General features: G+C 33.6%; 3 protein-coding genes across 7 annotated transcripts; 1 reads left to right on the plus strand and 2 right to left on the minus strand.

The window, feature by feature from the left end:
• The first annotated feature begins 3,443 nt into the window (after window positions 1-3,443).
• On the plus strand, window positions 3,444-6,463 carry LOC144548557 (zinc finger CCCH domain-containing protein 9-like). 4 transcript variants are annotated; one of them, XM_078297258.1, is made up of 4 exons: window positions 3,444-3,686; window positions 4,260-4,581; window positions 4,826-5,222; window positions 5,666-6,463. In XM_078297258.1, the coding sequence occupies exons 2-4, from the start codon at window positions 4,301-4,303 to the stop codon at window positions 6,023-6,025; spliced, it is 1,038 nt and encodes a 345-aa protein (XP_078153384.1). In that variant the 5' UTR covers window positions 3,444-3,686; window positions 4,260-4,300; the 3' UTR covers window positions 6,026-6,463. The 4 variants fall into 4 exon arrangements, with proteins under 4 accessions (XP_078153384.1, XP_078153386.1, XP_078153387.1 ...); XM_078297260.1 differs by having other exon boundaries at window positions 5,669-6,463; XM_078297261.1 differs by having other exon boundaries at window positions 5,672-6,463.
• A 423-nt stretch (window positions 6,464-6,886) lies between these two features.
• On the minus strand, window positions 6,887-11,010 carry LOC144548648 (putative 2-oxoglutarate-dependent dioxygenase AOP1). Of its 2 annotated transcripts, none has more exons than XM_078297365.1 (3): window positions 10,643-11,010; window positions 7,449-7,788; window positions 6,887-7,316 (listed from the first exon to the last, which is right to left on the minus strand). In XM_078297365.1, the coding sequence occupies exons 1-3, from the start codon at window positions 10,993-10,995 to the stop codon at window positions 7,050-7,052; spliced, it is 960 nt and encodes a 319-aa protein (XP_078153491.1). In that variant the 5' UTR covers window positions 10,996-11,010; the 3' UTR covers window positions 6,887-7,049. The 2 variants fall into 2 exon arrangements, with proteins under 2 accessions (XP_078153491.1, XP_078153490.1); XM_078297364.1 differs by lacking the exon at window positions 10,643-11,010 and adding an exon at window positions 8,067-8,486.
• A 5,296-nt stretch (window positions 11,011-16,306) lies between these two features.
• Window positions 16,307-20,395, minus strand: LOC144548622 (indole-3-pyruvate monooxygenase YUCCA1-like). Its single transcript, XM_078297331.1, has 4 exons — window positions 19,639-20,395; window positions 18,981-19,229; window positions 18,236-18,358; window positions 16,307-16,724 (listed from the first exon to the last, which is right to left on the minus strand). Exons 1-4 carry the CDS (start codon window positions 20,281-20,283, stop codon window positions 16,545-16,547), a joined length of 1,197 nt encoding a protein of 398 aa, XP_078153457.1. The 5' UTR covers window positions 20,284-20,395; the 3' UTR covers window positions 16,307-16,544.
• Window positions 20,396-27,587: the final 7,192 nt, after the last annotated feature.

Consider the following 27,587-nt stretch of genomic DNA (forward strand, 5'->3'; position numbering starts at 1 on the left):
TTTAAGAAAAGTTACAAGAGTGTATATATAAAACTACATTACTACAAAAAAGGTAGAGAAAGAAGAAGGAAAAAAAATAATAAAACTACATAACTACAAAAAAATATTGTATAGAAATAAACTGCATTTTTAGAAATGAAACAGTTATTGTTAAAAATCTTCAAACCTACTAAATTAGTTATAGAAAATATGAACAACCACATTAATTATCTAGGACTAATTGGTTTCGTAGTGAAAAAAACTTAATATTTTTTTAAATTTTTTATTTAAAATGAACAAAATATTTTTTTTAACTCTTAAATTTTAGAATGATTGTTTTTTACATAATACTATGTTACTTTTATTTTATTATGTGACATGTGTTATTATTGTGCACCAATTTTATTTACATAATTAATGAAAAAACATCTAAATTTTTTATGAAAAAATTCATATTGCTATGTAATAAATATATATGTCCCAAAAAAGGTACCTGTAATAAATATACTGGTTCCAAAGGTTGCCTCAGAGTTATAAAAAGACAACTTCTCTTATTTGGACATATCTCATTCTGAAAAAAAATTCCACATAAAATAAAGAGAGAAGAAAGAGAAAAATGCCTAAGGTCTCCATCATCACGTCTGAGAAAAATCATTAATGATCAATATTTAAGCTTCCGCTTAACGATGTCATCACTTCAAAACTGTAAGTTTTAAATTACGTTTGCTATTTTATTTTGGATTTACGGATTCTAGATTATTTGTGTTCTAATTTCAAAATACGTTACGATTTTATTATATCTATCATACATTCATACTAAAGTTAGAAAAATATAGTGTGAAATTTAATATATATCAGACGTGTTATTTTTTTTTATTATGTTTTTTCTAAAATTTTCACTTCAATTTTTTTTCCAAGTTGAGAGAAACTAAATACCAGAATACTAAAAACTTTGAAAAATGGACTAAAAAGCAAATTTCAAGTTTAAACTAGAGTTATATTCAAAAGGGAAATGGTGCACCCGTTTCTGCTGAAACCTCCTCAACAGGGACCCAAAGGCCAGAGCCTCCACGAATAAATAAATAAACAAAATAGCTTGATTTAGAAGCTATGTGCCTATCGCATTTTATCAATCAGGCATTCAACTTATTTTATTGTTTTATTGTGACAAATGTTTTTTTTTGACGAAACTGTCCGCAGAAAAAAAAAATTTGGGAAATCGATCAATTTAAAACTGAATATTTCTCATACACTGATTATATATTTTTCTTTAAATAAATGGTAAAAATGTGAACTTTATAATTTTAAAATGAATTTTAATAAAAAGAAAGACAATATATTGAATAAATCTGTGAGTTTTTTTTTTTGAATTTAGAGGGATAAATATGATATTGTAAATTTTAGAGAGGAAATAAGTAATTTTGAAGTTTTTCAAGAGTATACATGAAATTCTTCCTTATTAATTTTTTACTTTTGCAATAGACAAATGAAACCCATTGCCATTTTTATTGTCTATATATCACAAGTTGAAAAATAAATTATTTATTTTTGAAAATTAATAAGATTTGATATTTTTCTTACACTAACTATATATTTTCTTTCTTTTTGAAATAAATGGTAAATTGTGAACTTTATAATTTTAAAATGAATTTTATAAAGAAAAGAAAATAAATTGAATAAATATGTGAGTTTTTGAAATTTAGAGGGATAAATATGATATTGGAAATTTTAGAAAGAAAATACATAATTTCAAAGTTTCTCAAGAGCATACAAGAAATTATCCCTAATTAATTATTTTTAATTTGCAATAGATCAATGAAAACCATTACCATTTTTAAACCTTAATCCATCCCTACCTGTAGCACTGGGTTGCTTTTGTTAGAATGTAAGGCATAGCTACAAGTTGGTAATGATTGGCATGCCAGATAACATTTAATTATCAATCTCACTAATTAATCAAGCTTGTCATTATTAATTGTGAATTTAATTAATTGATTCTGTCTCAATTGCTTTCAGTAGTGCAAATATAGACAATGACAAATCTTTTTCTGCATGTTGGGATTTGAAGTTTTAGTTCAATAAATATGTGTTAACCAAAATTAACATCTTAATTATTTTTTACTAATGGTAATAAAAGATGCAAATATAAGATAATTTATTGGGTCCGAATCAGAACCCAAATAAGAGAATTTACTTACCAAATAGTTTAATCATTCTTCTGTGCATAGAATTTTTTTTTTTTTTTAATTCAGATATCTCGCATGAAAAATGTTTGATTTATCAACCAAGAAGGAAGTGACAGAGAATATGTCAGAACCGTTCTCCTGTTTTTTATTATTATTATTATTATTTTTTAATCATTTACCACCTACACCTTTGCAGTATTATTTACATCTACAAATTAATTACTGTTGATAGCTGTTGCAGTCCAATTAATAGAGAAATTCCGGAAAAAATATTTTTTTAACTGGCAGAAACGAAAAATCAATAAAAAGGAATGAGGTCTGATTTTAAATAATTCCGAGATATAAATATGTTTCTATAAAACTTTTTAGTGATCAAGTCCTTGATAATATTTTTTTTTCCTTTCATTCTTGAATCTGACTTTGTGGACCCCAGTGGCCAACCTCAAATGGGCCTCCCTGATCAATGATCATAACCGCCTCGATCGACCATTGTACATGTATCAGCAACGTGACCACACTCGAAATTGACATGCTATATTATCTTTTTTTGACAAATTATGGTTTTATCGTTTATGCATCAAGAGACAGAACGAAGTTACGGTTTGATTTTTAGTCAACTTATTGACCAAAAGTTATAGACCAATTTTAAAGAGCGGCTCTAGCTACAAAATAAGAATTAATTACCACTTTCAGATTTTGTTACCCGGTCGAGTGGGTCCCACCTGAGACGAACTGTGCGGTACAATTGAGAAACTCGTGAATGGGCAGATCAGTCATAAGACTCGATCGTAACCTACCTGGTTCGTAACCGCACTTGCAAGTTGGCCATATGGTATTTACCATCTACAACTGTTCTTACAACACCACATATCTGATAGTGATAGGAGCTGCTTATATTAGTGTTGGTGTACGTATTCCACCGAGTCTGACTAAGAATGTGGTGCTTGAAATGCACGACAGTCGTTACCCTGCAAAACGGCCCCTCTAAATGGCACTGGCGGGCTCTCTCTGATCTTTCGTTGATTATAATTGTTCTCGTACACCAAAGCTGATACGTCGATGCTTTTGAGCTGTGGTTCACTTGAACCTGGCGTATTGAATTATTTCTGTAGTTGAATTGAGGGAAACCAAATGTTCTTTCTGCGCCAATTTGTATCAACACGGGAGTTGAAAGCGTGTAGCGGGTATCTATTAGAAAGAAATTCTTATTCAATATAATAATTGCTTTGTAGAGAAGGATATAGACGATCAGAAAAACTCGAGTCCTAGTAGGCGAGTGGGGGGCCACATTCTGTTAGAAGTTTTTTGCTTCGAAAAAATTTCTTCATTAAAAAAAAATAAACAAAGAAAATAACACTGGTCTCCTTCAAAATGAGCATGCTTCCTCCTCACTTCCCTATAAAAACCCTCATTATTCTTCCCCATTTCTCGCCTCTCTTTCTCTCTCTGTTTATCTTGCTCTCTCTCTCTCCCTCTATTTCAATATCTCTCTCCTCGGAGCCTTGGTACATTCTGTCTAAGGTGAGCGAACAGTGAATCAGGAATTTAAATTAGGCTAATCAGATTTCAATTCATAGGTTTTGAGGTTTCGCAGCTTGATCAGGGAGTGATGTGTTCATCCTTCAATTTGTTTTTATAATCAAATGAGATTTTGCGGTTTGATTTACTGTTCTTCTAAATTAGCGTTTTGATGATTGATTTAATCAAGTTGCTCTGATTTGTGAGGCAAATCCATTTTTGCACCAAACGATTTTACTATCAATCTCAGTAAGGTTATCCTCTCTTCTGATGAACTCATAGCTGGGCATTATACATGCTGATCTTGAAACTGAAGTCATTAGAGATGATTTTTTCATGATTTTCAATATATTTTGAAGTATTTTCGCAAAATATTTCTTACAATGAGTGTTTAGCTGAATTAACTAACTGTTACTGTGTTGAACTTGATTTACTGTAGTTTCGCAAAATAGTTGTCTGAGATATCCATTATGCTAGAAGTTCGTAACAGTCTATACATGGTTATTTATTTTTCAGATGAGTTACTCTTAAGTGTTTTTCAACAACTTGATTAACTTTTAGTTTCATCCTTTTCAGAGAGAAAACAGAGAAGAAGCTAGAGCAGAGTAAACTCGACAATGCAGAACGAGTTTATCAGCTCTGTCAATGGTGATCCCTTCAGATCCACCATCGAATCACTGTCATACCCCTATCTGGAGCAACCACAGCTCTCCTCTCTCCATCTCCCATCTAACAGTGGGGATCTGTTCTACTCATACAACTCCTCCCCCTTTTCCCCTTCCTCTCTCTCGCTTTCCCCATCTCCAGTCTCTACAAATGGTGGCGATGATCCTGCTGCCACAGAAAATCGCCTCTACCTTGCTCGCCTTGCTCTCCAATATCAGGAGATCGCTGATAGGTATGCAAACAAGTATATTTTGAATTATATTTTCAATTAGATGAGTAAGTTCCCTCGTAATAAGGATATCTAGGATTAATTTGATAGGAAGGTGGTTAGATTAGCTACTTTTTATCAGAATTTTTCAAAAATCAAGGGTGATTTGACCAGAGTTTTAAAAGATGGAAGCAATTAGTGTAAAACACAATAGGTGTTTATTTCAATTGGCTAAGCATTAAGGCTTATACACTTCTGTGCAAATCAGGTATGAGCGTTGCCTGTCACACCTCCAAGAGGCATCAGAGGAAGCAGAGACATTGAGGCACGAGAATGCACGGCTTCGTATGGCGAATGGTGATCTGACAAGCCGTCTAGCCATGGCCTCCAACAAGCAGGTGAGTTTATTGGCCAATGACTTCAACCGTATGGGTCTTGGTGCAGAGGCAGTGCCAGAGACCAGCCCGACAAGCGTGCTGCCGTTACAGCCTTTAAATGAGAACCAGCTGTTGCGTCATGCAGCTGAGAGGCGGGCCGTGCTGCCCAAGAGTATATCTATTCGATCAAGTGGATATCTCAAGATGAATCAGCCGGCACCTCAAGGACCAGCAAGCCATCTCAATGACCTGACTTGTGGTCCCAGCCCCGTCATACCACCTCCATCAGTGAGTACAAAATTTAGGCTTCACGATCTTACCTTTTCTGTTATTTCCCCTTTCTGATTTCTCTGATATTACAAACTTACAGATTGCAGTGCCGGGTATAGGTACATTGAAAACCTTCTACATTTTTTTTGGTCCATTGTAACTGTGTAATTTCTAAAACATGTAAAGGGATGCACTTAACAATTAAAATATTTTTTTGTGCTGCTCTATACAAATTTGGCAATTTTTTTTTATTCTGGTACTGTTAATGTTTGTTTCTAAGACTTATTATAGTTTGAAGTTTTGAACCTTTCAAAAGGTAACAAAAATAAGTTTACCTATTCTCTCTCAACTGGCATATTATTGTATGCTCATATATAGTTAACACTTAACAATGGGTTTTCAATTTTCAATTCAGTGCTAATTTTGATAATTCTAACAGTTGTAGTGTTGTTGTATTGTAGCAGCAGAAGGTACTTGTGGGTCTGGGTGGCAACAAGTCTGGAGAGGAGAAAAGAATAGAAGCGCCAGTGCTCAAGGAGGTTGGCGAAGACATCAGCTCAGCTCTGGAGGTGGAGGTGTACAACCAGGGTATGTTTAAAACTGAGTTATGCAACAAATGGGAGGAATCAGGGGAATGCCCCTATGGTGAGCACTGCCAGTTTGCACATGGCATCGCTGAGCTGCGACCTGTGTTACGTCACCCACGTTACAAGACTGAACTGTGCCGCATGGTTTTAGCTGGAGAGTCCTGCCCCTATGGTCACCGTTGCCACTTTCGCCATACTCTCTCCCCTTCAGAACGTCTCCTGCTCCAACCTTAAACCCAACTTCATACGGTACATCTTAAGTTCTTCACCAAAAAAAAAAAAAAAGAAAGAAGAAAAACAAACGTACCAGTATATTCTTATAATTCACTTACACAATTTAAAAAACTTTCATACACAATAGAATAAATATTGTATAAAAAAAATACAAACTCAAAAGGCAGGGAAGGATATGTAGTGTGGAAATGTGAATATACATATATAGAGAAGACAATTGATGATCAGGGGATGCGATGCCAAATATTCCCCTTTGATGATTGGGCACAGGGTCTCTGGATGACTGTTGGTGTTAATTAGGTGAAAAGATGATTATTTCCTTTGTTGTGTATCTTTTTGGTAATTGTTATGGACGCTTTGTGATAATTTCTTTTCAATAAAAGCTGTAGTCGATTTCAGTGATGATGACTTGTCCTAATTGGACGAGCTCTGCTCCTTTTTTTACTGCTAATGAAATGTGTGTTTATTCTCTGGATGTTTATTAATTACTCTAGCTGCTTTTTGAAAAGCGATGACAGTTATTGTGTTAGTTTGCGATTTTCAGATAACATCACTTTTGTAAATTGTAGTAGTGATCTCGAATTATTCATCTTCAAATTCAAATTTTGTATGTAGTCTTTATTCGCCCTAGAAACAAAAAATGTGAGACTAACCATAGTTAAACTAGAATCAGGATATCAATACAGGCGCTTCTCTGCCATAGAGATTAAAAATTTGAAGTTAAACAATATTCCTACTGGCATTTCGATTGAGACTACTAAAATAGTTGGCCTGACCATGCTTATCATCACCAATTTTTCCCGGTAAAATGTATTTTAAAAAGAGAATCAAAAGAAAACAATGATCCAACCATGCTAGCAGTTTAAAAGCATAAACAGAACGCATCTCATATAGATTTATTTCAATACCTGTAATTCATTAGAAATAATAGATTCAACTGTACGTGCTAATATTGCTCCAAAAAGTGTACGTGCTAATTTATTAAGTGGCTGTAGAAACAAAATCTTTCATATTGTAAACTATTTCACTGCTCAGGGGCCTTAGAATCCGCACAGAAAGCCTCAAGCATATCATCTGCCTTGGCACCCTTCTCTGATGCACAGAACCGACAGAACTCGTTGTAACTGAATGGTATAAAATGGGGTGGATGGTTTTCATCAACTAGTTCCTTAGGTGCCTCAACCAAATCATTTTCTGACGGAACTGAAAAGAGGATGGAGGAATATCTCGTCATTTCTCCACCAACCAATATGCGATGGACTGGCGCATGAACATTGCCATTTGTCCAAGCCTACATATTTTATCAAAATAAGTTGATATTACTCATTTTAAATGGTCTAGAGTTCATCAGTGTAGAAACTTTCTGGGATAAGTACTGATAAGCAAATAAATAAATCAGATGACCAAATAACAAAAAGAGTACCCGAAAAGAATTTCCGGCCATGACAATAAAAGAGTCAGGTGAAGGAGTTGTGACAATCCAATCCCCATCCCTTGTTTTCAACTCAAGGCCATCTGTTTGGATCTGCTTAATTATGCTTAGTGTATTTGTATCCTGATGAGAATAGTACCCCAGCTTCTTGTCAATATTCTTCTCCTTTTCCTCTTTTGAAGGCGGCTGATACTCTGAAAATCGAAACAAGTACCACTGGGACTCGTTCTGAGATTCATAGTATTTCGCCACACCTAGGCTCTCCAGTATCATCCTCCGTACTATCCTCTCCAGTTCATAAAGGTGCTTTGCAACTGGGTGCACAACATCACTGAAAAAGAAAATTGAGCAAGTCGTAAACTGCACAACTCCTTGAACTTCTCTGAAAAAACCATGATGAAAAATTTGGCATTTTTTCTTAATTTTTCGAAAATTCAAGGACCAAACCTGAATTTTTGCCAAAATAACATCACAATTAGTATCATTTTGTGACCAAGCAAAAGGCAAACTAATACAATTACCAATATAAGAAATATAAAATCTGGTATATAAGTTATTCAGAACAGTGATAGCTTAACAAATTTATGTGCAAAATAATCTAAAGGTTACCAGAAACTTGGGTTACCACCAGGCCAGAGTTGTTCAGCAAATTCCCGCACGGCTTCGGGCCGCGGCGCATCCCGGATGGCAAGGGTTTCGAAGCCGTCAAGGCCGGGTAGCCCACCCATGTAACCATGTAAAGGATACTCCGGCCCGTAATAGTTGCGCTTCTTCCTCTCCAGTGGAAGCGCAAACAGCTCCTTGACGGTGTCACCGTACAGAGGCGGGCAAGGAGGGAAGACGGCCTCGAAGCAGCCAGCACTGGAGAGAGCGTGCATCACCTGTGGCCGCACCGTGGTCCATTTCTCTGTGGAGGGATCTGAAGAGTTCAGACCGGAGAAGTCGATTTTGGGGATTCCCATTTGTTGTTGTTCACTTGTTCTTCAGGTTAGAGATCAGTCTGACAGTTTTGACTTCTCTTTTGCTCCACTTGGCAGAGTCCGCATCGTCTGCATTAACTCAAAAGAGCATTTTTGAGTTAACTAATTTCGACCGTCTGATTTTAAAACAAACCAATCCGGCTACAGTTTATAATTCAAGGGTCCTTTAATATTAGTATGAATCTAATCCGCACCGATCTTAAAACGGATCGAACGATCTTGATACATTAACTCAAAAGATTCTTTTTTCCACTTGGAATAGTACTGGAGAATAGTTTGAGATATCTCAGAGGAGAGTAAAGCTAGCGTGTGACATGCTCACCAAGAAAGTTTGGTGAGCATAACTCCAAAAGTATATCGGATCGACGTCAAATGTCAAATCCAAACCATTGAAATCCATGTACTTCATGAGTGATGCATATATATACAAAATTTTGAAAGTTTCGAGTTTATTTGCTACACGGTCAAGTGGTCAAAGAAATAATAAAAATTGAATATATAAAATAACTTATAATAAAATGTTCATTTCTTTGACCACTTGACCGTGTAGCAAATAAACTAGAAACTTTCAAAATTTTGCATATATATGCATCACTCATGAAGTACATGGATTTCAACGGTTTGGATTTGACATTTGACGTCGATCCGATATACTTTTGGAGTTATGCTCACCAAACTTTCTTGGTGAGCATGTCACACGCTAGCTTTACTCTCTCAGAGGATACGAATTCGGAGGTGGACTCGACTCATTTTGGGTAAATATATTTACAGAGCTAATTTCACTTAAGACAGCGCACCATCATATACTTTTTCATTTTGTCTTTGCTAGTCTTATACTGCGTCAAGTCAAAATAATGCTGTCAATATTGTAATCCGTTTTTTATCCGTTTCTTATCATTCCTTCCGCAATAGATAAAACATGAAGTTCTTTGTAGGCCCAAAAAAACAAGTGTAAGTAGGCCGTCAGGCCCAATAGGAAAGCCCAAGTACATATCATATGCAGAAATAACATGAATTTACTCTGTGAAGTGTGATGGACACTGGAAAAACAAGTGTAATGAATCAATGAAGTTGGTTCATATTATTATAATTAGCTTATCGTTTCCTGGGCCTGTCAACATGGGCCTACGTTCATTTCTGGGCTTTATGAAGGTGTTCAATAAATGAGAACATTTTTTAGGTGGGCCTAAAGGTACTAGAATCCGTGATCATTAATTATGAGGTGTCACGCTTGTCATGGACTCGAGGGATCAGACCTTTCTGACTATCTCATAGACACAGCTGAATTTGATGCCCTGGAGGCCACTATATCAGTCTCCTCTGACCCAACTCAATCGAACTCTTCCTTTGCTGACTCCTCAGCAGCTCCATGATTTGCTTCTATATTTTACTCTTGTTATATTCCCTATGTTTAGCTGCTTGTAAAATGAACTTTATTACAATACTCTCCCTTATGTTACGTAGATATCACTTAGATGCTTCTCATCTAAAGTGATTCATTTTGTTTGATTTTGTATGCAGCAATATTGCCCAAAGGCTACCTTGTAAACTTGCTTAGTTTCTAATGAAACTGGTGGTCATGCCACTTTTATTCAAAAAAATAAGAGTTGTCTACCCAATTATCTCTAATTAATCACATTAGTGCCGCATTACCAGACATTGTTGAACAAATATAGCATTGAGACCCTTTCATTCCCTTTCATTTCTTTTTTTTTAGTTGTTCATAAATTAGAGCTCACCCAAGACGAAGATGAAATAATCTCAGAAAAGAAAATATAATTGACTAGATTCAGCTTTTGGTCTTAAGCTTTCCAAAAGAAAAAAAAAATATTAGATGGGTCCTGAACTCTCATTTGTTCCAAATTCGTCCTCAGATTTTCAAAAAAATTAACCAAATAGGTTTTTTAACTTTGGAAAATTGGTCCTCAACTTTGTTTTCACACCAAATCAGTTCAGAAACTTTCAGAAAATTGATAAGTTAGTCCTTGAACTTCTCTCAAAAAACCATGATGAAAAATTTAGCATTTTTTCTTAATTTTTCGAAAATTCAAGGACCAAACCTGAATTTTCACCAAAATAATATCACAATTAGTATCATCTTGTGACCAAGCAAAATGCAAACTAATACAATTACTAATATAAGAAATATAAAATCTGGTATATAAGTTATTCAATTCAGTGAAAGCTTAATAATCAAAAGGTTACCAGAAACTTGAGTTGCCACCAGGCCAGAGTTGTTCAGCAAATTCCCGCACGGCTTCGGGCCGCGGCGCATCCCGGATGGCAAGGGTCTCGAAGCCGTTGAGGCCGGGTAACCCACTCATATAACCATGAAAAGGATAATCGGGCCCGTAATAGTTGCGCTTCTTCCTCAACAGTGGAAGCGCAAACAGCTCCTTGACGGTGTTACCATACAGAGGTGGGCAAGGAGGGAAGACGGCCTCGAAGCAGCCAACACTGGAGAGGGCGTGCATCACCTGTGGCCGAACCGTGGTCCATTTCTCTGTGGAAGGATCTGAAGAGTTCAGACCGGAGAAGTCGATTTTGGGGATTCCCATTTGTTGTTGTTCACTTGTTCTTCAGGTTAGAGATCAATGATCACTGACAGTTTTGACTTCCACCTTCTCCACAGTACTTCTCCCAAGTGGAGAAAAAGAGGACTCATTTTGGGTAAATATATTACAGAGCTATTTTCACTTAAGACAGCGCATCAGTCATATACTTTTTTCAATTTTTCTTTGCTAGTCTTACACTGCGTCAAGTCAAAATGATGCTGTCAATATTGTAATCCATCGTTTTCTATCCGTTTCTTATCATTCCTTCCTCAATAGATAAAGCATTAAGTTTTTTGTAGGCCCAAAAAAACAAGTGTAAGTAGGCCCTAAGGCCCAATAGGAAAGCCCAAGTACATATCATATGCAGAAATAACATGAATTTACTCCGTGATGGACACTGGAAAAACAAGTGTAATGAATCAATGAAATTGGTTCATATTATTATAATTAGTTTGTTGTTTCCTGGGCCTTTCAAAATGGGCCTAGGTTCATTCTGGGCTTTGTTAAGGTGCTCAATAAATGAGAACATTTTTTAGGTGGGCCTTAAGGTACTAGAATCCGTGATCATGAGGTGTCACGTTCAAACGCGTGAAGTGAGTCAGAAGTGACCCATTCCTCTAAATGATTGGAAATGGATTGCAGAGCCTCAGATTCTGAATCTTCCTACGTCACTCTCTGCGTCTGTGTGCATGCAAAAAGTTAAAAGCCAAGAAATAGCAAGAAAACACGCAACTCCAGAATACGGCACCATTACGAACTTTTCTGCAGCGCCTAGCGCCCCCACTAAATCAATAAATGAGAGATTGACACGTGTAACACCGATTTCTAGGTCCCACGTGTCAGCGTACGTGTCCTTTCCAATAGGGGTGTCAATGGGTACGGTACGGGTCGGGTGGAGACATTTTCATACCCATACCCATTAAAATTGATCTTATCCATACCCTACCCATACCCATTAAAAATTGATCTTACCCTACCCTACCCTTACCTGTTAATATTATCGGGTAATGAAACGGTAGCGGATGAATAATGAATAATACTAGTATAATAATTAGTTTTATTATATTTTACAAATTAAACATCAAAAACTCATTCATTTTAACACATATATAATTGCATTTCTAATAAAAAATAAAATAAATGTGCAATCAATTCCAACTAAATTATTTTTTATAAAGAATAAAAATTCAAAAACACGAATATACATTTAAGTGGGTTGAAAATTGAATTGAATATATATTTGGATTTTATAATTACCCTATAGGGTAACGGGTACGAAATAGTCATTACCCATACCCTTACCCATTTATTTAATGAAAAAAAATTCTTACCCATACCCATACCCAATAAGCTAACGAAAAAAAAAACTTACCCATACCCGCCTTATCGAATACGATACGGGTCGGGTAAACGGCTAAAAAGGTACCATTGACACCCCTACTTTCCAAACTCCAAAAAATGTCCGTGTGTGACGCGGATACATTTCTTATACATTTTTAATGAAGGCGGATTCAATGGAATATCCATATCCAAATATTCATATTTTTCAAAAGCAAAAGGTTTCTATTAGGAGTGGTAAAAGAATTCTTAGTTTGAGATTCGATTTGAGTTTAATTTGATTTGAAATTAGTTCGTTTTCAAACAAATCAAATTAGTTCGATTCGGTTCAAATTTTATTTAAATCAAATTCAAACTAGGTATAATTCGTTCAAACTTAATTCGCGAATTATTTAGATTTGAATCTCAAATAATACAACTAATGAATTCAACTATTAATTTTTAATAATGCATGAACCAAACTTGTATCACAGCTCAAAATTGTTAATATAATAATGATTTATAATAGAAAAATATTTTAGCATCATAACAAATTAACAATGGAATAAGTTTCATTTGACTAGATCCATGCCGTGATTTTAATTAATCCAGCAGCGTAAAATGTAAGAAAATCTTGAACTGACCCATAATCCATTAGTGTGAATTCGTGAAAGGTAAAAGGAAACTGTACGAATTTTATTTCGCGGGAAGAAAACAAATGCATAAACTACCAATATAACTAAGGCTGTCAAAAAAAATTGTAATTCGTAATTCGATTGACTTCGATTGGAAAAATTTGTAATTCACAGTTAATTCGATTCGAAATTAGTTAGATTCGAAACAAATCAGACCAGTTTGATTTCAATCTTATTCAAACTCAAACTGGAGTAAGTTCGATTTGAATCGTTTACAGCCCTAGTTTCTATGTACGATTTGAATCGTATCTTAATTAGTTTCTAGTTGTGAAGAATGAGTAAAGCTAGCGTGTGACATGCTCACCAAGAAAGTTTGGTGAGCATAACTCCAAAAGTATATCGGATCGACGTTAAATGCCAAATCCAAACCGTTGAAATCCATGTACTTCATGAGTGATGCATATACATGCAAAATTTTGAAAGTTTCGAGTTTATTTGCTACACGGTCAAGTGGTCAAAGAAATAATAAAAATTGAATATATAAAATAACTTATAATAAAATGTTCATTTCTTTGACCACTTGACCGTGTAGCAAATAAAATCGAAACTTTCAAAATTTTGCATATATATGCATCACTCATGAAGTACATGGATTTCAACGGTTTGGATTTGACATTTGACGTCGATCCGATATGCTTTTGGAGTTATGCTCACCAAACTTTCTTGGTGAGCATGTCACACACTAGCTTTACTCGTGAAGAAGTGTTGTATTGTAATTTTCAGAGGAAGTAGACTAGCTAGGCCCTGGAATGTAGGTACTCAAAATTTTGCAAGAAGGAAGAAGCTGGATAACTTTCTGTGGCAAGAAAGATATAAGAACACGGATTTAAAAGGAGAAGGGGGGCCGGGTTGCATGGTTTTGAATTGGCGGCTGTTTAGTTGTTTTTCTTATTTTGTACTAGCCTTTGATGTAAAGTGGAACTATGTAAATACTTTTTATGCTAATAAAATGCTTGACAGGTTCTGTCAAGTTTATCAAAAAAAAAAAAATGATTTTTGTCTGGAGGCAGTTATTTTATTTTTAAATGAGAAAATATACGTAATTTTAGAAGCAATAATTAGCATTAATGTAGTTTTTAATATTTCCTCATTTGTTCAAACAAGATTAAGAAAATTACAACCGAGTACACCGTTCCCACCCAAAAATAAATAAGAGAGCAAGATTTGAGCAAGAATCAACAAACTAAATGTTTGTCATTGAACACACACCGATGCATATTTATAGCTCAGAATATTATATAAACAAGTATGCAATAATATATTGTTAAAATGGTATAATTGTATATTTGAGTTGTAATTAATCAAATAGGAATATTCAGCCGCATAGACCGAATTTTAATACGCTCGTATCAGGTACTATTTGGACCGTACGTCCAATTGAGACTCGAATTAAACATTTACCTTTCGGATGTTGATGTTACATATATTATTAACCTAGTATAAAAGAAAAAGAGAGAGATGTACAAACCATATAAATATATATATTTCTTGGTTGCATGCAACAATTAATATTCAGCTTTTTAGTATTAAGAAGAAAAAAACCAGTTATTTAACTACCATACATGCATCGATCGTGGCCGTATAAAAAGATATATGGTGACGTATATATATGTGAGTTGTGACTTGTGAGTTGTGACTTGCAAGGTTGATGGTGCACTACAAAATCAAAATCAAAATGAAATTAAAATATGCATAGGAAAGGAGAGGAAAGGAGAGGTGTCATGAATTGCTCGGTCCCTGCTGGATACGGACACAATAAATTTGATGGCAGAGTCCCATCATTGTCTACTAAATCACACCACTGTTGTGTGTTGCACCTCTCCCCAAAGTAAACACTGTGTGAGAGATGAGAGAGAGTACTGAATACTGATGCATCATATATGAATTCTGAGACCATTTCATTTCATGTCATGTTATATAAGCAGATTGCAGGTCTAGAGACCGTTCAATTTATGATAATACAATGTCAATCCTGTTTGCTCTCTGTCTAACATTTAATGATGTATATATCACATGATATATATCAGATTCCCTCAGTCTTAGCTTTGGCCCTTGCTCTGTTGCATGTGTACATTCATGTCAATTCTAATTTACATGAATTATTTTATAATATATATATATATATAGAGTAAAGCTAGCGTGTGACATGCTCACTAAGAAAGTTTGGTGAGCATAACTCCAAAAGTATATCGGATCGATGTCAAATGCCAAATCCAAACCGTTGAAATCCATGTACTTCATGAGTGATGCATATATATGCAAACTTTTGAAAGTTTCGAGTTTATTTGCTACACGGTCAAGTGGTCAAAGAAATAAACATTTTATTATAAGTTATTTTATATATTCAATTTTTATTATTTCTTTGACCACTTGACCGTGTAGCAAATAAACTCGAAACTTTCAAAATTTTGCATGTATATGCATCACTCATGAAGTACATGGATTTCAACGGTTTGGATTTGACATTTGACGTCGATTCGATATACTTTTGGAGTTATGCTCACCAAACTTTCTTGGTGAGCATGTCACACGCTAGCTTTACTCATATATATATATATATATATATATGAGTAGAACTAGGGTGTTCTTGAGTTCATCAAGTCTATTTGTGAACTCAACTCTAAAATCTATCGAATTTATTTCAAATAACATATCCGAACCGTTGAAATCCTTCTACTTTATGAGTGATGCATCTACATGTGAAAATTTTAAAGTTTTGAATTAAATTAGTATAAAGTCAAGTGGTCAAAATTAGAAGGTTTCTAAATTAATTTTAATGCATTCATTTTTTGGACGTCTTTTTACCAATTGACTCAACACAATTATTTTAAAATTTAAATTTTTTTGCATGCAGATACATCACTCTTAAGGTAGAATAATTTCAACGGTTTGAATTCGTCGTTTAAAGCTAATTCGATAGGTTTTAGAGTTGAGTTCACAAAAGGAATTGGTGATCTTAGGAACACTATACCCTAGTTCTGTAGTAATGTTTAAACATGTTTACAGATGGAAAAATTAAATCCACAACTTCAATTTTCTGTAGTAATGTTGAAACTTTAAAAGCAGGTCATTTAAAACAGAATCTAGCCGTCTGAAGTTAATATTTTATTCATGCAAAGCATTAAATATAAGAGAGAAGGTGAAGCCTAAAAAGATCACATTTGACCGTTCATATATTCCTTGGCCAGAGAGCCAAGCATGCACACAAATAAATTTCAATGCTGCTAAATTAAATACTTGTCATCAAAAAAATTAATGGCACCATTCAGACACAAAAGGAATTTCAAATATCTGCCTTTTCATTTCTATACTTGAGAGATATACATCAGAACTTAAAATAGTTAATTAAATTCCATTATAATAAACTCAAACAGTAAATAGATTTAAGGAAAAGATAAACTATAAAGGATGCCAAGCATGCAAAATTGGGTGATTTACACAGAGAAGAAGTTACTTGGCCAAACCTTTTTTAAACTGACTTAAAAACTAATTAAATTCTAAAATTAGTAGATGATGATCATGATCAGGTACTGTTGTTAATTAGGCTTCATCAAAGCTCCATTGAAGATGAATGTCTTTGGATATTTTCATGGCATCCATCGAAGTACCGAGAAGACCTCGCCTTGTAAATCCGACGCTGTAAAGACCTTGTTCGCCTTTCCAGCCATTCGGAAATGGTGTTTTCGGCATTCCGTCCTTTGCAAATAGGCCCCCACCATCCTAAAATAAATCAGAAATAAAAATATTAATCTTTTTTAGAAAATTTACATATTGATTAATTATTGTTGTTTAAAAATGTACAGAAAAAAAATTTTAAAAAAAAAAATGAGGTATAAGGGTAAGTGGCTCAGTGCAGGGGAGGCAGACATATTGTCTTGTTAGGAGTAAATTAAATGATCTCTGCTCTTTCACCACTCTGTAGTCTGTAGCATCAACATATTCCCACAAATATATAGCTTCATTTATTATTGTATCATAGGCTTCCTAATTTCCAATATATCTCTCTCTATCTCTCTGTGGAAATTTACAATATGACCCTGGAAACTAATTTTGAGTAGTGGTGTGAAATTGTCAATGGCATCCTTTTACCTGTTTACCTGACCCGTATCATATCCGAAAACACTGGTAAAGGTAAGATTTTTTTTTCCGTTATCTTGCCCGTTTTCGTATAAGATAATTTTTTAAAATAAAATTATATATAGATATATAATATTTGTATGAAGATGATACATCATACAATAAAGTTTTGTCAAATTGAATGTCAATGGCACTTTTTTATCCGTCTATCCAACCCATACCGTATTCAAAAAGACGGATAAGAGTAAAGATTTTTTTTTTTTGTTATCATAACGGGTACAAGTATGAAGATGTTTCAACTCAATCCGGATCGCACCTGTTGACGCCCCTAGTTTTGAGTCCAAAAGGTCCTCTTACACAAATTTATAGTAAGAAAATAACATTAATTGAAGCCCAGAATATTTTACCAAAATTCAAAAATATATATCCTATTTTAGAAAATTGGTTTCATATATATTCAAATGAAGGGATTTATAGGTCAACAACAGTCAATAAGAAATCTGAGGTCTTTACTGTTCCCCTATAAAACATATAGGTCCAGGTGTTATAATTATAACAAGCTATAGGTCAAATAGTAACAGTAGTTAAGATCCTCAAATTATTGTACAGATTTAGTATAGATCATGTTACTTTGAATATAGGATATAAAGTTATAGTACTTAAAGTGGAACGGTACAAAAACATAGTTTTACAAGGTTTATGAACTCAGGTACTGTGTACATAGAAAATTAAATAATCTTAAAACAGAGGGAATTAATGATGCATCAGATATATAGACAGAACCACAGATTATCACAGTGAGAGGTGACAGAGAAAAACCAGAGAAATCATATCATTGTTTTGTGATGCATGATGATCATAAATAAATACAAAAAGAGAAGCAATGTAGAGACAGAGAAGAGGTCAGAAGTGAGAGGGAGAGCAATAGCAGAAGGAATTCAGAGTAGGTCTCATGTCCATCGGATATACTACGGTTGGATGGATTCAATCACCATTCGATCTGCATTAAAATCTGTGCATATATGCTTTATTTTCCGTAGGCATAGATCTTAATGATGATCGGACGGTGTTGGAACTCATTGGATCCAAAAATAAATTCAATGTTCATCGGACCTACTCTGTTTTTTTGAAAAATGATTAGTTTAATTGTTTACCTTGAGCCATGAAGGCACATTGCTTTTGTATCCAGTTGCAAGTATAACAGAGTCAAACCTCTCTTCATTCCCATCCATAAATTTTGCTCCATTTTTTGTGATCTCTTTCACCCCTCCCACCACCTGCTCACATCAAATCATTAAGCAAAAGATCACAAAGCATTGTTCTGAGGTAAATGGGGTATTGGGTCTATGTTTTGGGCATGGTGACACCACCTAAACTTACTCTTTTGGGAACAAAAGATCCCAAAACAAAGATTTTGAAGCACATCACATCATTGGATAATGACGATATGCAGATTTCATTTTAGAGGCTTGATTCCCTATGCATTCTACCTCTGTTCTTTTGTGAATTACATTGTGTGTACCTTCCTGTGCATGTCAATATTTGTTATTTCATAATTGTGTGCTTCTGTGCACTCAATGTATATATGTTTATATACTGTATGTATACAGTGATAGGAGTAGGTCCGATGGGCATGGGACCTACTTTTATGTTCAATAAGCTCTAACACCGTACGATTAGCATTAAGATCTGTGTGCACAGAAATTGATATAGACATGCACACATTTTAATACGGAGCACACGAATCTTGATGCAATCGGATGGTTACTACACCCTGAAAATATGTTTAAAAACCTTTTATATAACAATGTAGCATATGTGATAAACTAAAATCTTTGTTTAAAGAAGAGATGTGTGCAAAAAGAAAATAGAAAATAGAGTGGATGATAGATTAAATACCTTAATCCTGCCTGATTTGATTTGGGCAAGAGTACCGCAATCGAGCACCGGGGTCTTCCCGGTGAGGTTTTTGAGCTCAAGCGGCCCGATCTTGGGGCGTCGTAGGCCCCACCTGTCAGTGTCACCTAGAATGAAGCTTGTCATGGTGAGAAGAAATATATCAACTAATTTAACAGACATCCGTTTAAGCAGAGCCATAGCTACTCCAAATGTTGAGAAGCCAAATATCTCTCTTGGTAAAACATGCACCTATTAGCACACAAAAATTAAATTTATGTTAATGATTTTAGCAGCAATTTAATTACATTTTTACTATATTTTTATTGAGGAAGCAAAGAAGAACAGAGTGTAGAAAGTACTGTACACCTTTTTTACAAATTAGGCCCACTATTTTGCTATATTTGCATGTCAACCAACACAGTATGTTTTAAAAACATCCAACAAAATTATATTAAGCTCTTCAGTAAAAAAGAAAAAAGAACAATGTTTTAAAAGAAGATCATAAATTCTGCTAGGATCATTTGCAATTTTGCACAACACTTCTCATAACTGTACTAATTCATATTCAAATAAAAACATAGCCATTTAAATAACTTCAATACTATAACGGCATTATCAAAATGAATACAATTATTTAAAAAAAAAAATTCCGTCTTACCGCATTTCGAACCACCATTGACGGCCTTGCATTATAACGGCACAAATCCAAGCTCACCTCCATGCCGGAGTTGCCACATCCGATCACAAGCACCTTCTTCCCTTCGAACTCCATACCCGACCTGTAACCGCACGTGTGAATCACACGTCCTTCGAACTTCTCCAATCCATTAATCTCCGGTAACATCGGGTCAGCATTTTCTCCTGTCGCCACGATCAACCATTTACTCACCATCTCCTCTCCATTTTTCAAGCAAACACGCCAACCTTTGATACCTTCATCATAATGCACTTGTATCACCTCGGTAGAGAACCGAGGCTTAATGCCAAACTTGTTTGTGTATTGCTCCATGTAAGAGATGAACTGATCCTTTGAGGGGTATTTTGGGAAGTCTTTCGGGAACCCCATTAGTGGAAGCTCACAAAATCTCTTTGGGAGATGAAGTTTGAGCCTATCATAGGTGCATTGTTGCCATAGAGAGACAATGCATGTGTTTCTCTCCAGTAGAGTTGAAGGAATGCCTAGACTGGAGAGGCATGCAGCCACGGCAAGACCAGAGGGACCCGCTCCAACGATTATGGGTCCCGCTTGCCATGTTGGCAACGACGTCGGTGTGTTTGTAGCCGAAGGAGGAGAAGAAGTCATGATCAATGTAAGGAAAGAAATGCACTATTTTTTGTATGAAGAGCAATTTTTAGTTGCAAGAGATGTAAGAAGTAAGAACAAAGCAGAGCATTGCTTTTCTAGAGAGAGAAAGTGGGGTTGTGACAAATGAAAGAGCTGTAGGTCTTTAAATATATGTCAAAGATGACATAAATGTAATTTAGTAGAGAGAGAGAGATGACAATAAAACAAATAAAAAATGGAAAAAAAAAAACGAATATTCTAAATTTTAATGTTATCTTATCACTTACATTTAAAGAAAATTAATTTAAACTGTCTGATAAAAAAAATCAAACGGTCTAAAATTGAACAACAAACTTTACATTTTTAAACAAATGATCACTAGACACTTGTACTTTTGACTAAAAAGAGAATATAAAACCTTAGTGCTTCATTACTTTCAGAGATATTTTTTTTTCCTTTAATAATCTATTTTTATAGGGTTGTTAACTACTACGATACGGATCAGGTGAAGACATTTTCATACCCGTACCTATTATGATAATAAAAATTAAATTTTACCTTTATCTGTCTTTTCAAATATGGTACAGATCGGGTAAACGGACAAAAAAATGTCATTGACATTTCAATTTGTGTTTTCGATAAAATATTTTTCAAAACAAGAAAAAAAAATAATAAATGCAACTAATTTGTATTATAAAAATTCAATAAAATACAACTTTATTGTATAATGTATCATCTTCATATATACATACATATATATATATATATATATAGGCTGTGGCTAATTTGCTGCCGGCAGCATTTCTGCCGGCGGTGCTGCCACTGTTTTTTCTATTTTTTGATCTTCAAACGACAAATCTAAACCGTTAGATGTTTAATCTATATTATAATCTACTTGGAGACAGAATTTTACATTTTTTGGAATTTTTTTACTATATATTAAGCTGGTTTGAAAACCGCTGATTTCAATGCTGCAGAAATTTACTGAAATCAGCGGTTTTCAAACCAGCTTAATATATAGTAAAAAAATTCCAAAAAATGTAAAATTTGGTCTCCATGTAGATTATAATATAGATTAAACATCTAACGGTTTGGATTTGTTGTTTGGACATCACACGGCTAAATATAGCCCCGGCAGCACCTCTGCCGAAATGCTGCCAGCAGCAATTTAGACAGACCCTATATATATATATATATATAATTTTATTTTTATAAATTATCTTATACAAAAAGGATAAGATAAGAGTAAAAAATAATTACCTTTACCCTTACTGTATTTTTATATACAATACGGGTCGGATAAATTGATAAAAAGGTGCCATTGACACCTCTAATTTTTTTACTTCTTATCTCTGGTTCTACTAGCAAGCTGCTTAATCTAGTTAAAAAAAAATGGATATAATATTAAAATTTAGCATGCTGTTGTATTTGCCAGAATAAGGTTGCCTACTAAAAACAGAACTGGATAAGAAAATCCCGAAAGTATCGTATGTTATATCTAAATAGTGTTGCCAAATTTTAGAAAATATTCACACGCTCTCTTTTTTGGCTATGTATAGACTAGAATTCTAACATCAAAAATAGAAAAAAAAAAGTTCAAAAGAAATAGAAAATGATGATGTGGTATATATATATTTAGAGAGAGAGAAAGAGAACAACAAAACCCGGCCCACTAATTACTAATGGACCACGCAAGCCTGCCTACCACTGCTAATGTGGGCCCACATAGCAAATAGGATGTATTATTTTCTCTTGTAGCAAGGTCAAATCATTGATTGGTTCGTTAATTTGAAGCATGTTGGCTTTGAAACTAAATCGTACTTGAAGCAAGTTCCTTTGTGGCCACGAATTCTGCAGCCCAAATGTTGTTGCTTCTGTAAACATAACATTATTTAGGGGGAAAAAAAATAATAGGCCCTCTGTAGGGGTGAAAACGGTATGGATAATATCCGATTTGTATTTGATTTGTATTCAAAAAAGTCGATGTGGATATCCAATATCCGAATATCTGTATGGATAAGGATACTGATATGGTTTTACGTTTCAATTATCTGTATCCAAATATTAGATATATAACATGTAATTTAATATATATTATTAAAAAAATATGTTATTTACCATTATAATTAGATAAATATTATAAACTTTAGTACTTTTATATTATTTTAATAAATATTCGATCAGATCTGTATATGTATTCAAATCCATCTGATATTCGCTCCGGATTTGTATCCGAAAAAAAAAAGATATAGAAATGATTTTACCACCAGTGTTGTAAATAACGATATGCAGTCGTTGGACGGACAAGATACTGCCAAACGATTAATTGAGAATAAGTGACCATATTTGAAAATCATCGTCCGATTAATCGGAAAAGTTTATGACAGTTTGATCGCTGCCAATGACTAATCGGCCTAAACGGATATTTTTTTACAACACTGTTTACCATTATACATATGCTCCCTTTTCACCCCCTACATCTGTCATGCTCTTTATTACCAAGAAAAATCATGAAACTCAACACCTTTGTTGACAGAGCTGCATGCTTTTGAAATGGGACCAAAGTTCAGAATGAATCACTGGAAAGAATATCCTAAATTAATTAGCTATGAATATTTTTTGTGGGTTGGACTTGTATGAAATATCCCCTAGCTAGCTAGCTACTAAAATATCAGGTCCATTAGTCTATATAGGCTACAATTTGTACCGATAGCCAGCGTAGCGTGAATGGGTGGGCCTCACTGTGCTTTATGGACCAGTGTTGTAAATACATGCTTCTCCAACAGGATTTGTATCCTCTCAGGTACTGCAGAGGATTACTCTTACTTTATGGTTTGAGATTAAATCTCAACCGGTTTGAGATTCAGGCTATCATAGGGGCAGTATTATTGGGCTTTGAGATTTGTGCCAAGTTAAAAAGAACAGTCCAAATTTAGTAGTTGTAAAATATTATCTTATCGGGTATTTGAGAGGATGTGAATTCTGTCGAATAAATAGGATACTGTCAAGCGATTAATCGATAATAATTGACTATAATCGGAAATAATCAGTCAATCAGTCGAGAAAATCCTTGACAGTTTGATCACCACCAACGACTAATCAGCCGATTAATCAGTCTAAATGAACGATTTTTACAACACTGTTATAGATAGCTTCTATTCACTAATTTTTTTTTTTTTTTGAAAATAAATAAAAAAGTTAGTTTGTCATTGATTGTTGTTTTATCTTATAAATGGAACCGGATTATTGATTTGGTGTCATCTGAATATTTTATGGGAACAAATTAATTGTTCAGTTCTGATAATTTTCCTAAGTTGGCATATGACTTCGTCACACAAAATTCAAAAATAACTGAGACCGAATCATTGATTCGGTTCTAATAGAGATTGTAAAATCCGCAAACTCTATCCTCTACTTCCTTTTCTCTTTTCTTCTTAAGAAGGATATTGTTTGGTTGTTAGTGTAGTAAATTGTGAAAATAAGTGGAGTCGAACCATGGTTCGGTCTCATTGACCAATAGGACTAAATTATTGATTTCAACAAATTGATTTTTAAGTTTCTAAAAATAAAAAAATGTCTATTTACCGCCGTGATATAAAAAACGTAATTTTAGTGTAAATTTAAAAATCGCAAGGTAAATCTTACTTTAGCGTACATTAATAGTCGAAATTAGATTTAGAAAACTCAATAATTTAACTTTTGAGATGAGTAAAATGTGGAAATTAAATATTTTAAATATATTTTTAGGCACAATCCATTTACATTTTTGTGCAGTATGATAACAGTGTTATTGCCGAAAGTTTTATTAATACCATTTCAAAAAAAAAATAATGAAATTAAGGAATTCAAAATATACCAGGCCTTCAATTCAATATGTGATTCCATTCTTAGGGGGGAGCGCAGATTGAATTGGAGACCCTCGAAAATTCTAAACATATATTACAGTGCATTTTTTTAGTTTATGGGGGCTCCAATTCAATCTGTACACCCCCCCCCCCCCCCCCCTCCTCCGGGAATGAAGCCGCAAATTGAATTGAAAGTCATGGTATTTTTCAAATTCTCCATAATTTGTGGGGTTTTTTTTTATAGTGTTATTAATAAAAAAAAATTTGGATGTTATTGCTGATAAAGCCAATGTAGTGAATCTGATCACCTTCAGATATTTAAACGAAGAACCAAATTTAAAAAAAATAAAATAAAGACCAACCCATCTGCGAAAAAAAAAATTCTGAAATTGGATTGAGAAAAAAGAAAGCATTGCGTTTGTTGCAATTTTATGCAAACAGATAATTTTAAGGCAACATTAAGTCAAATTTATTATACTTCCTAATAAATATAAAACATATCCATATATAGTAATTTTAACTTTTAAGTCAAATAATATTTTACCAAATATTAAATAATTATATCAATAATAATTGATATATGCTAGTCCACTTGTAAAAGCATTTATTTATTCTTTAACATATCTATTGAATATTAAGGCTCTGATTAAAATTAAAACCAAGGAGAATAAAAATTCAATTCAATAATTCAATCCAATAGCAAAGTGATCAAAAGAGTTGATTATGAGTTGATTTTTTTTTGTTAGAATGAACAAAATATTGAGGAGAATTTATTGCTGACAAGCTTCTGAAAATCCTAAAATTTCATTCATTTTACGGTTTTACCTCTGATCTAGTGTTTTTTTTGTTATTACAAATATATATATATATGGAATATGCTAGCATGCTACGCATAGCATAGAGGCCCTCCGTGCAATAGCTCAATATTCGACTTTTCAAAATCCTAACGGTCAATCCAAACCGTTCATCTTATTCTCCATATTAATATGTGTTTGGAGACCAAATTTTACATTTTTTGGAATTTTTTTACTATTTTTTTAGATTTATTGAAAATCGCTGTTTTCAGCAAATTTTCAATAAATCTAAAAAAATAGTAAAAAAATTCCAAAAAATGTAAAATTTGGTCCCCAAACACATTAATATGGAAAACAAGATGAACGGTTCGGATTGACCGTTAGAATTTTGAAAAGTCGAATTTTGAGCCGTTGCACCGATGACTTCTATGCTCACGTAGAACTGTAGCAGGTTCCATATATATATATATATATATATATATATATATATATAAACACAATTCACAAAAATTTAGAAGGTCTATGTTAAAAATTCAGTGAATACGATCATTTAAGAATTTTGACTATCATCTCCTGAAAAAAATATAAGTTAATCAACAAAAAAATTCTATAGAAAATATAAGACTTATAAACAAGCTTATATATGTTAAGAAGTGCTCATCAAATTGGAGTTTGGACTAAGTATATAATATTATTCACTTGAGTTATGTAAAATCTCAATTATGATATATATTTGAATGATATGACAAAATTAGTCCATCAAAATCCATGTGAAATACCAATTATTACAAAAATAAAATAAAATAATATAATAGGCTCTAAACCATCAGATCTTTATGGACAATGAAAGACAAAATTCATTGAAATGGTCCCAAACCATGATGCATGTAATTCCTAATTAATTGGCATATATATAAAACCTATGTATCATAGCAAGTCGTTGCACTCCTAAAAAATAAAGAACAAGTAGCTAGGTTCATCGCCAAAACAATTTTGTTTTCTCTAGCACCTATTTGGTGAAGATGCATGTACATGTTCTTTATCCATGGATTATATATATATTAGGTTAGATATACATTATCATAAATTGAGTTGGTCCGTAAATTAAGGATGTGCTTTTCAGAATTTTTTTAGTTACCATTTAAAATAATAATAATAATAATAATCCGTTGCGACGATATGTGCTTGTTGGACCTATATGGTACTGTCAAGCAATTATTTGGAAATAATTAGTCAATTATTTGAAAAAATCCGTGACGGTTTAGTTATTGTCAACGATTAATCAGCCTGGTTGTGACATGTGTTATTTATCCATTGGTTATATATTAGGTTAGATATATATTACCATTAATTGAGTTGGTCCATAAATTAAAGTGATGTTTTTCCGAACTTTTTTAATTACCATTTCACAAAAAAAAAAAAAAAGACGGATTGACATAGATTTGAGAAAAAAAAAATATCATTTTTATCAGGTATGTAGGTAATATCTACGCAGTGTACAATTATTTTTGATAGAATTTAATTGAGTTTAGAGATGCGCTGAAATTCTAGTCCTGAATTTCAAGATTCTGAAATTTCATCTCTCTATCTCTTTGCTCTCCCCTTTCTCTCTTCTCATATCTTTAAGGAGAGAGAAAGACGAGGGAGGAGAAAGATACATAGAGAGAAAGATGAGATTTCAAGGTCTTGAAATCTGAGTTGGAATTTCAGTCGATTTGAACTCTGCGTTGATAATACTTGTGTATCACCCTTTGAGGTAGAGTGCGCAGATAATACCCGCGTATCTAGTAATATTGATTTTTTTTGTCAAATCCATGTCAATTCTCTTTTTATGTTTTTCTGTGAAATAATAACTAATAAAATTCGGAATGCTTTCTTGAGGAATTTTGTGAACACAGTATTATTAAGGAGTGGCTAAGCCACCTTCTTGAATTAAAAATTAACACCTTAGTCCTTTTATTTTTATAATTTATATAAAAACTTATACATATTAGCCCCTCTTATAAAACAAAATTACATCCCAATCTGAATTCTAGTTCTGCCCATGCATGTTTCCACAAGGAGAATAAAAGAATAAAATTTGCATATTCAATTAGCTAAGTCGCCTAGGCTACTAGCTAATTTTAATTAACAAAATGATAAAAAAAAAATAGATGAATTAAATTCTGTAGCTAGGTAACCTAGCTACAATGACCATCAGTATGTTATAATTATGTTTCTGACAGCAACACTGGTGGTAGTTGGTAGATATAGGCAGCAAAGTTTTACTACTGTCTAATTTTCTTATACTACAGTTGTTACAAGTATTAATCATAATGAGGGGATGATTTTTTTAACAATTACTTTTATCCAAAGTCTAATATGGCGGAAATTTTTATTAATACTACACTTAAAAAATAAAATCCCACAATTTTATGAGGAATTCGAAAAATATCAAGGTCTTCAATTCAATGTGCGGCTCTCAAAAAACTCTAACATGCATTGTAATATACTGATATTTAGATTTTTTAGGGCCTCCAATTCAATCTGCGGTCCCAAAAATAGAGCCGCAGACTGAATTGGAGGCCCTGATATTTTTTGAATTCTCCAATTTTAGTGGTGTCTTTTTTTTTTGAAACGGTATAAATAAAAATTTCGGCTAATATGGACTATATAGTTAGGGGTACAAAGTTATTCCCCAAGT

This window comes from Carex rostrata, chromosome 33 (genome assembly GCF_964058835.1).
Source record: "Carex rostrata chromosome 33, lpCarRost1.2, whole genome shotgun sequence".
Taxonomy (NCBI): domain Eukaryota; kingdom Viridiplantae; phylum Streptophyta; class Magnoliopsida; order Poales; family Cyperaceae; genus Carex; species Carex rostrata.

What these genes read in the sequence shown, in the direction of transcription:
- LOC144548622 (XM_078297331.1), bottom strand. Translation starts at nt 20,283, where the DNA reads ATGACTTCTTCTCCTCCTTCGGCTACAAACACACCGACGTCGTTGCCA. An exon ending in CAATGGTGGTTCGAAATGCG is followed by an intron (nt 19,230 to 19,638) that starts GTAAGACGGAAT and finishes GTGTGCTAATAG; the next exon opens with GTGCATGTTTTACCAAGAGA. An exon ending in ATGTGCCTTCATGGCTCAAG is followed by an intron (nt 16,725 to 18,235) that starts GTAAACAATTAA and finishes GATTTATTTTAG; the next exon opens with GATGGTGGGGGCCTATTTGC.
- LOC144548557 (XM_078297258.1), top strand. Translation starts at nt 4,301, where the DNA reads ATGCAGAACGAGTTTATCAGCTCTGTCAATGGTGATCCCTTCAGATCC. An exon ending in TATCAGGAGATCGCTGATAG is followed by an intron (nt 4,582 to 4,825) that starts GTATGCAAACAA and finishes TGTGCAAATCAG; the next exon opens with GTATGAGCGTTGCCTGTCAC. An exon ending in CCGTCATACCACCTCCATCA is followed by an intron (nt 5,223 to 5,665) that starts GTGAGTACAAAA and finishes GTTGTATTGTAG; the next exon opens with CAGCAGAAGGTACTTGTGGG.
- LOC144548648 (XM_078297365.1), bottom strand. Translation starts at nt 10,995, where the DNA reads ATGGGAATCCCCAAAATCGACTTCTCCGGTCTGAACTCTTCAGATCCT. An exon ending in GGTGGCAACTCAAGTTTCTG is followed by an intron (nt 7,789 to 10,642) that starts GTAACCTTTTGA and finishes TTTCTTTTTCAG; the next exon opens with TGATGTTGTGCACCCAGTTG. An exon ending in TGGCCGGAAATTCTTTTCGG is followed by an intron (nt 7,317 to 7,448) that starts GTACTCTTTTTG and finishes TAAAATATGTAG; the next exon opens with GCTTGGACAAATGGCAATGT.